Raw genomic sequence first — 9402 nt, forward strand, 5'->3', positions numbered from 1 at the left:
CTATATGTGGACGATATATTATTAATGGGAAATGACGTTGCTCTCTTACAGTCAGTGAAAGTATGGTTATCTTGTAACTTCTCAATGAAAGACCTTGGTGAAGCAGCTTATATACTTGGTATAAAGATCTATAGAGATAGATCGAGAAGACTGCTTGGTCTTTCACAGGCTACATACATTGAAAAGGTGCTAAATCGGTTTAGCATGCTTGAATCGAAATGAGGTAACTTACCCATGTTACATGGAGTAACACTACAAGAAAAAACAGTTTACCTACGACGTAATGTCGTCTGTAATAATGAGATTTTCATCGGTAATATCGGTTACCGACGACATACAAACAAAACTAATGTCGTAGTCGGATTGCTTGTTGGGAAAATGATTACCGATGACAAACTCATTGTCGTTTGCAATAGCGACAACATAGTCATTGGTAAGTTATAAGTGACCAACACAAGAACTAATCGGTGTCGTTATTAGACACGACATAAGTCGTCGTTAATTCGTCGGTAATATATATGTCATCGGCATACCGTCGGTAATCTTCACATTTAATTTGGCTCCAAATTAATTAGCCCGAAAAATAGGGACAACTTTGTCGTGAGTGAATAGTCGGTAAAATATATATCGTTTGTAAGTCATCGATAATTAGGCATTGCTATGTCGTTGCTAACTTGTGTTATCAGGAAGTCATTTGTATGTGGTTTCTAAATTCAATCATATGGAAGTCGTTTGTAATGTCGCCATTGATAATATATATATATATATAGTACCTTATAAATCATCAAATTTATATATTATATTAATTTTTAAATAATTCTATAACTAATAAATAATATCCCATGCGCCAAAATAATAAAAATACTAATCAAGCCAGCAAACTAATCAGATAATATATCAATTTGACAGATATATATTGATTCCTTTTCTGAATACCTTCATATAAAACAAGAAAGTAGTGACATGAAAGAAGAGGGAGGGGAAAGTTGAATTGCAATCTACAATTTATGTTTGAAATAAATAATGTAATCTCCCCGATCTCATTGAGTAATACCTCCTCTGTGATGTTGTCCTTGATACTTCGCATCACCTGTATAAATCAGGAAGCATCTCATTTAGTTCACAGCTCATGAGCTGATAGAAACATTTAAAACAAACAATGACAAGACCAACCTTCCTGTAGGTGTTAAAATCATTAGGTGTATTTTTATCTGTCCTGATCCGCATACATTCCCAAACCTGTTCCTCTGAATCCCAAGAACACTCTATGATTTTTCCTGAGTATGAAGCGGGATCTGAATCATCTGTAAGTATAATGAGAGTGGGTATTAGGACAAGAAAATAAATCCTACTTGGATAAGTGAAGCACATCATAGTAGCAAGAACATACAGAACAACTTATAAAAGCAAAACAATATGGTAAACCAAGAAATTAATAATTCTACACAATCTACATACTTAATAACATCACTCGATGCAAATTTCTAGCCCATTGAAACTCTGTTAGATGGAAAGCAATTGATACCAATCAATTACTTTCCTTAATGAGAGGTTGCCGTGACGAATAATCCAAATTGCAAATTACATTATTTTGAATCCAAATGCTATTCTTTCAGTATGATCACCGACACCTAGAAAAGAGCACCATGCCAAGCTGATCAAATTGAAAACCACAAACATTTTCCTCCTTTGAAGTATAGTTTGCAAGGAGTAAAGAGTTCATATTCGAAATTCTCAATAGGCGTGCAAATTGTTCAAACTTTCTAAGTATGAAACTGAAATTGACATCGACCTTTGTAAACAACTGTATTCCCCTCCATCAGCTTCTTTTTTCCTCGTTCAAACAGATACAAGAACTGACGACCATCAGCATCCACCTGTCAAAAGGTTCAATTCTATCAGGGTGAAGTATTTCAATGAAATTTAAGGCTAACAAGGAAGGGCCTAGATAGGAAAAGATATTAGAAAAGTTAAAGAGGTAAAGTTGATCGAATAACCTCAAATAGAAAATCAACTGAATTCATATTAGCATACTTCCACTTCAGGAGGCCTTCATGGGTGCGAGTAACATAGGGATCATCCCATCCCTGCATGCAGAACAATGAATAATCACTGCATCATGCCTTAAAAACATAATAAAATCTAAGATCACAAGCAGTAAATGACAATCTATAATACAAAACACATAGAGAACCATCAAACTGAGTAGAGAGCTGAATGTATAAAAAGTAAACCCCATGGCAAGACCTTGACACCTAAACGATCAGGGAAACTAATACGTACCACTGATTGGCGATCAAAATTAACAAGGATCCTAGTATTCCTAGAATGAAAGGGTAATGGCTATTAAGTTCAGTTCCATCTGATGTTTAAGTTCTTTTGTTAAAAAAGCTGTCAGAATTGTTAAATTCAGTGCATAGCTAGTTTATGGAACAAAAATGATTGCTACACTCCCTACGGTTTGATCATACAGCTACCAGATTCTTATATTCTTAGAGTCAAATTATAACATATCCATAATATAAAAGAATTCTGAGAACCATTTTATAGTAAAAAGAAGTTAAACCTCAAGGATATCATGATTCACTTTTAAATAGAAACTATGTGATAAACCTTAAAGATTTAACCGGGCAGCTAGTGGTCCTCCATCTGCTGCAAAAAAAAATTCCAGATAGGATGCCCATTGTCGGGGCTATATGCCAACAAGCTGATCTTGTACATACTCATAAGAATAACACCCGAAAACACCTGGATGGAAACTATTTTTCTACAACTAGCCACCCTTTCAGCAACCTAAAGAAACTTCATCAAGCCATTGTTTCCTTACTAAGTCCAATGTAAGTTCTATAATGAAATGCAAAAATCAGTGTTACTAATGTCTAATAAGTTAGCGGTTGACTATAACCCTGATCATTTATCAAATACCATGCTAGTACAGCTCAGCCAAGAGCATCAAGTTGGTCTTCTAGACTGACTAAACAGAACTGTCTAACATGATTATACTCTGTTTCTCCAAACATTGGAGCATAGCTACAGAACTAGCCATATATGAGTTTCAATAAACACAAAGACTTGGAGCGAGAAAAAAAAATGAGATCATTTTCGTCAACTTCCATTATTATGTGCACTCATGCAAAGTACTCTCCTTGGTAACTATCAACAATACACCGACCATCTAAAGCAATTCCCTCACCAAGAGAAGTAGAAGAATTAAGGAAAATGGATCATGTTCTACATACAAACTGATCAGGCCAGTGAATTTAATAGGGATAAATGTAGTCCATTTGCATCCACATTAAGTTGCATTGACACAAAAACAAACCCCTTTGGATAAAATAAATTGGCCAATGCATAAGAATTATGTCTACAAAAAATTCAAATGTTAGGACCTTTGCCATATGATAACTTTAATCTTAGTTAGTAAATGAAACAAATGCTTAAAGAAATTTATCAGTTAAGATATGAACTTGTTCACTTGTTGATCATATACAGATGCACCTAAAGCATTGTCTACATGTCATTATTATTGCATACAGAAACCATAATAATGTCTAAGTCAGCACGCAACTGCAAGGACATCTCAAGTCAAGGTAGAAAGTACTAGAAAATTATGGTGGATTGAAGATGACTTAAGGGAAATAGAATTCTGGAAATTCCAGAATTACACAGAATTTCCAGAACTCTAGAATCCCGGCTGGAAACGTTGAGGACAGCAAAAAATGGAAGTTCCTAACCTGCAATGTCTTACTGATCTCTTTTTCTGAAACATTGAGAAAATATCTCTCCTTCCATTGAAAAAGTCAAAAAAGGACCATCAACTACTTTGCCCTGTTCTATAATCACTTCTCCACAAATGAATCCCAAGAGCACCCATTATAGAGAGGAACTTGACTGATATATGGCTTATATAACTTCTGCGAGATCTGGAAGCATAAAAAAGAACAAAAAAGAACATAGTGAATTTATACAGATTTTCAATTGAAGAAGTCAAACTTCTAGCATGTCAAGATCATATGCTGCCACCATGTCAAGAGAGAGGTTATAGCATAAGTGCGAGAGAAATAAGGAAAAACACATACCTGAATTCATGAATAGAAAAATGAAGTAGAAATTGAGAGAGATGTCAATAAGAGACTCTAAAGTCTCCTTATTCTATACAACTTACATCAGGACAACAGAGGGGAAATATGATTTACCTCAACCCAATGATAACCTGCAAAAGAACAATATATGACAATTATGGTAAATAGTATATCCCAATTAGGTACACAAGCAACAACTTTCTTTTCAAGGAAGGAAGCGAAAACTGGACGAAGTTTATACATGAAATATCTAAAACAAAACAGGTGCAAATGGGTATGATAACCAGAACAACAGCTTTGTAAACCCAATTTAAACAGGTGCAAATGGGTGCAAGTCCATTCAGCTCTAGTTCGTTCAGCGTGTTACTCGCAAAACAGCAACAATAGCAACAAGTAAAATGGTCAAGTGATTGTCCTATCACCTATTAAACAACACAACATATTGTTTACACAAGGCTTTGAGTTTTCTTCAGCTTGTTTTTTCGACATATATATGACAAAAATTGGGAAACTAATACATGATTCATGTCGATAATAAGTTACAGATCTCAAATGCAGGACTTGTGAATAGAACTCTTTTAGTTTAAGAGAACAATATCGGATGTAAGTTAAAGATCAATTTTGAAACCAATGTCTGATATTTATGGAAATAAGAGAGAGAGAGAGAGAGAGAGAGAGAGAGAGAGGAAGGTAAATAGGCAATTACAAAGTAGCAGGCATGAGAATGGTCAAGCAATAGAATGGTCCAATTCACAGTTCATTAAAACAAAATAACTACTTCAATCTCATAACTTGTTGTAGAAAAAAGGCGAAAAGAGAAGTAGTGAAGAGAGTAGCCAATTGTTACCTTTCATGGTTAAACAGCAAGGCTTTTGAATCTATTAAGTAAAAGTTAAACAGCAGTTACTTTAAGGCTGAACCCACAATGCATAACTTCAATTTATCTCCACAACCAACCACTGACACTGAGAGATCCAATATTTAACATAAATGACAAGAAAAGACATATCTATTAGGATGTTACATAAATTAATTATCCTACCTCCCCTTCTCTTTGTTCTGCTGACCCAGACTGCGAAAGGTCTGTGTCTGAAGTATGCTGATGAACAACTGACAACAACATCTTTCTTGCAAACTGCTCAATACTATTCGCTGGGTAGTTTAACTGATAAAGTTTGTTTGCCATCTGTCCAGAAAAGAGTTAAATTTACGAATCATCGGCACATGAGATAGCCTAATGTATTTTCCTCCAAATATGAGATAGTTTGTTTTCTTGTTGTGCACAATCCAAATATGTGATTGAAAACATAAGCTAAAGTATTAGCTATGAAGGTTAGATAAGATAACTAACATAAAACCCAGCTTGAGAAAGAACTATCATGGAATCAACATCGAAACCCAAATCACAAAAGATATTTTTGAGCCCTTGATTGGATTCAAGTTTTTCTGCGAGTGTGGACAAGAAGCATCATATAATAGTAAATAAGGGAAGCAAAAACCATAAGATACCATCATGTTTTTACAAGTATAAGGGAGACCAAGAACTCCATCTCCAACTATGGCTATGAAAACGTTGGCAAAGGTTCTAGAGAGACGAAAGTGGACGTTTCTTACCTAAAAGTGGCGTATCCTCTCTCAGTAGAGATGGTACTTGAAGAACATGTGAAGATGAGCTTGCTTCCTTATCAAATCAGATTCTAGAATTTAGCAAGGACTAAACCTACAATTACGCTCTGCCAGCTTGAAAATTTATCGAAAGAAAGAAAAAATCAAAGCAACATTCATTCTTTATTGAAAGAAAAAACAAAAACCAAATGACCAATTTCAGCATGCGTAAAGAAAAAGGAACTGAATAATACCTGAAAATGGACCATAGGCAAGAGCAATCTCGTTCAAATCTGTTGTTCTATCTCAAAATCTTACCTTCTAATGATTTCATCACGTGATTGAAAACTAGGGCTTAACAAGAATGAGTCGGAAGTAGAGATTGAAGATGGCCTGATTAGAGCAGATTGGGGAAATCCTTTTCGCTTCTAGAGATAATGAAAATCAAACACAAAGAGAGGGGAAATTAGGGAAAATAGGAGTAGGTGAGGGAAAGAGTGAAAGTTCAGAGGGAAATTTTGGGAAATAAGGGGGAAATCTAATTTTTTTCATGGTCGGTAAGTTATTGCTAATTTAGTTCTTTTTTTCAGAATAAATATTTTTTTTAATTTTGTATAAACATTTTGAAGGCATGTCGTTGGTATTGCTTCCCTAATACCAACCACATGACGTGGACACATTGTAATTACAATTGCTAACGACATCGGTCGTTGGTAATTTATGTCGTTGGTAAGTCGTTTCCATTTTGTAGGTATCTTTTGTTATAGTTTCGGTTGAATAGATTGAATGGTAAATCGTAGGTATGTCATTGTTAATAACTACGACATCTACGTCGTCGGTAAAATGTTGTTGGTAAACTCCTATTTTCTTGTAGTGAAAGTTAAACAATCATCAATGTCCTAAAACCGATGATGATAAACGACGCATGGCTGTAGTCCCGTACGCCAACGCAATCGGTTCGATTATGTATGCTATGCTATGCACTAGACCTGACGTAGCATTCGCGTTATCTGTAACGAGTCGTTACTGTTGGTCCCTTGTAAGGTTGCAAAGATAGTTCCAAGGGGGGGTTAGGAACTATTTTACCCTTTTTAAATAATTAGGGCAAACTTCTTTTTCTTAAGAAGAAAGTATATGACAGCGGCACTGAGCAATCAGCAAGACACTGGCTTAGTCAACTGGTGACTAGGTCAGTTTCGTTGCTTAAGTCAGGAAATAGCACTTAGAGTCTATTCCTGAACTAAGTCGTTTGCAGCGCACAACTCAGCTTGACCTCTTTTACTTGGTCAGTTTTAGTTTGTTTTAAGCAAGCAATGTATTAAGGAGTTAAGGGTTAGAAATACTTCACTCAGCGGAGTTATCCAGGTTCGGCTTCTTCTAAGCCTACGTCCTGTCCCCGGAACACGTTCCGAGATTTCCAATTCACTACTGAGCTCTTTAAAGGTAGAGACTCAAAAACCCTTTACAAATCAGAAGCTGAGTATAACAAGAGTACCTTCCTCTATACCTCTACTCACTTCTACTCTAATTCACTAAGTACTAAAACCGAGTACTCAGCTTCTCCTTTCTAATTCTAGAAATGATTAAGATTTGTCCTAAACAACAATTGCTAGAACACCTTAGATGATTGAGGATCAATCACTCTAGACTTTTACACAGATGTGAAAATTGTCGTGTAAGATTTGCTTTGCTTTTGGATGCAGAACTTTTGTATACGTTTGGTCAGCGTAACGGCTTTTGCTCAAAGTTCTGTCTGAATAATGATTCTGAATGCTCTATTTATAGAGAGCTGTGAGAGCTTCTGGTTATTTCGAATTTCGAAATAACCGTTGGAGGGAAACGGCTTCATGTCGTTTTCACTCAGTTTGTTCAGCAGTTCTCTTAGCCAATCAGATTCTAGCATCTTCTGTTCTTCGGTCAGTGTGGCAGTATGTTCCTCCAAAACTGGTAATGTCAAACAGACAGCTTCCTGCGTCTTCTGTTCTTTACCAAAAGAGGAAATACTTGGTCTGGAAGTTGCTTTGTGGTCAGCGCCTGTCTTGTACGTTTTGTCGAGACAGCTCAGCAGCTTCTTACCGAAGTTATCTACGTGGATCTTCTAGATCCTTCATTGCTGAGCTGCGTTTCAATACTCAACGGCATCGTTTTGTAATACGCGGGCTGAGTGATCTTGGCCTTGTTTGACTTGGGCTTTGACTTTCATATAGGGCTTGGGCCTTATGATCTTTATGTCTTGTAACAATTATAAACTCAACATTGAACACATACATTAGTAACAATAAATCAAAGCATTTAAACTTAGTGTGTTATAGAATATTTAATTGTACTTAAATAATTTTGTCAAATCAAAATCCTGTGGAAAGGTGTTTCAACAAACTCCTCCATTTTGATGTTGGCAAAACTATTCAGCAAGAAACTCAGCATTGAGCTCCCCCATGATAGTTGAACTATTTGACTAAGTAAACTCCCCCATCAGGGTTGAGCTACTGACTTAGTTTTATTCTAAACATTTTAAGGTTTAATTGAATAAGTCTAAGATCAGTTTTCAAGTATAGGTCAGCTTTGTGGGATATATTCTATTTTACTCAGTTTTAGCGGAAGTGTAGTATAGTAAAAGAGCACTGAGTAATTAATTTGTTCAATGGTTGATTTTAGACAAGTTCAATCATTAATTTTTACGCAGCATACATTCAGCAGGTATTTTACTCGTTTACTGAGTTCAATTTGTACTTAGAAGATGCATTCATAATACTTAGCATGAAAGGATAAATAACACAAGTTGAGTCGACAATGCATGCAGGTATTGTATTAAATAACATAGGATAGTCAGCATACATAATACATGTTACAAGAAGGAAGAAATAAGCTAAGTGTAAACTTAGCTTCTGATTTAACTAAGTTTTTTTTTTATCTATTTCTTCTTCTTTTGCTGACTGCCTTCAGCTTGAGTTCTGCGCTGATCTTTCTTCTCCCCCGTTTTGCCAGCACCGGGTGGAGGCAACTTGAAGGAATCCAAAAGAACAGCTCTGGAGAGCTCAGCAGAGAAGGTCTTCAAACGATCAGCACTTTCGTCTATGCCATCAAAGATAGGAGCACCGTTGCTGAGGACCTCAGGACTAATACGGATATCAGCAGCACTGAGCATACTGAGTACATAAGCTTGTCATTTTCCCAGCCATGTAATTGTGTCTATCAGCGCAGCAAAGGAGTTGTGGAAGGTTTTGAGAAGTGAAGTATCATAGTGCTCACGCTGAAGATTCGTGTGTGTAACATGGTCGAATATCTTCTGGGAATTGGTCAGTATTTGATCCTGTTTGAGCTGGTTGGTGTCCATTTCTTCCTTGTGGAGATTAAGTAGACGAACTGCCTCACTGAGTTGCTCCATTGAGCATTGAGATGTGTTTGCAAGCTGTGCATTAGTCTTGTTTTGTTCAGTATGGAGCTGAGCAAACAGCATCTTTAACTCAGAGGAAGTGGCGAGATTTGGGTTCGCAGCTGACAGGTTCTGGATCTGGGAAGATAAAGAAGTGAGACACTGTACTGTTGTCAGCTGGATCTCAGCCAACTTAGCAATCGAATCCTGCCTAGCTTGATGTGTTTGTGAAGATAGTAGAATACTCAGCAGGTCCTTGAGTTCCTTAACTTCATTGAGAAGTTGAGTTACTTGAGAAGGTTGAGTAGTTTCTATATGGGAAATGGCAGCAGCAGGAGGAGT

The 9402-nt window shown here is 36.4% G+C and overlaps 1 protein-coding gene across 15 annotated transcripts; it reads right to left on the reverse strand.

Moving 5' to 3' along the window:
- Nucleotides 1-846: 846 nt before the first annotated feature.
- Nucleotides 847-6239, reverse strand: LOC136223138 (uncharacterized). Of its 15 annotated transcripts, none has more exons than XM_066010980.1 (10): nt 5942-6233; nt 5697-5802; nt 5434-5528; nt 5125-5268; nt 4930-5047; nt 3735-4213; nt 1998-2087; nt 1793-1877; nt 1174-1304; nt 847-1090 (listed from the first exon to the last, which is right to left on the reverse strand). In XM_066010980.1, exons 7-10 carry the CDS (start codon nt 2022-2024, stop codon nt 869-871), a joined length of 465 nt encoding a protein of 154 aa, XP_065867052.1. In that variant the 5' UTR covers nt 2025-2087; nt 3735-4213; nt 4930-5047; nt 5125-5268; nt 5434-5528; nt 5697-5802; nt 5942-6233; the 3' UTR covers nt 847-868. The 15 variants fall into 15 exon arrangements, 14 of the variants coding, with proteins under 14 accessions (XP_065867052.1, XP_065867053.1, XP_065867055.1 ...); XM_066010981.1 differs by having other exon boundaries at nt 5697-5815; XM_066010983.1 differs by lacking the exon at nt 5434-5528 and having other exon boundaries at nt 3735-3923; nt 4197-4213; nt 5697-5822.
- Nucleotides 6240-9402: the final 3163 nt, after the last annotated feature.

Source organism: Euphorbia lathyris, chromosome 3 (assembly GCF_963576675.1).
Source record: "Euphorbia lathyris chromosome 3, ddEupLath1.1, whole genome shotgun sequence".
In the NCBI taxonomy this organism is placed as follows: Eukaryota; Viridiplantae; Streptophyta; class Magnoliopsida; order Malpighiales; family Euphorbiaceae; genus Euphorbia; species Euphorbia lathyris.

Coding starts and splice junctions, on each gene's coding strand:
- LOC136223138 (XM_066010982.1), bottom strand. CDS start 2,024: ATGAATTCAGTTGATTTTCTATTTGAG. Junction 1,305..1,792: donor GAATACAGTTGTTTACAAAG/GTCGATGTCAAT, acceptor TTATACTTACAG/ATGATTCAGATCCCGCTTCA. Junction 1,091..1,173: donor ATTTTAACACCTACAGGAAG/GTTGGTCTTGTC, acceptor TGATTTATACAG/GTGATGCGAAGTATCAAGGA.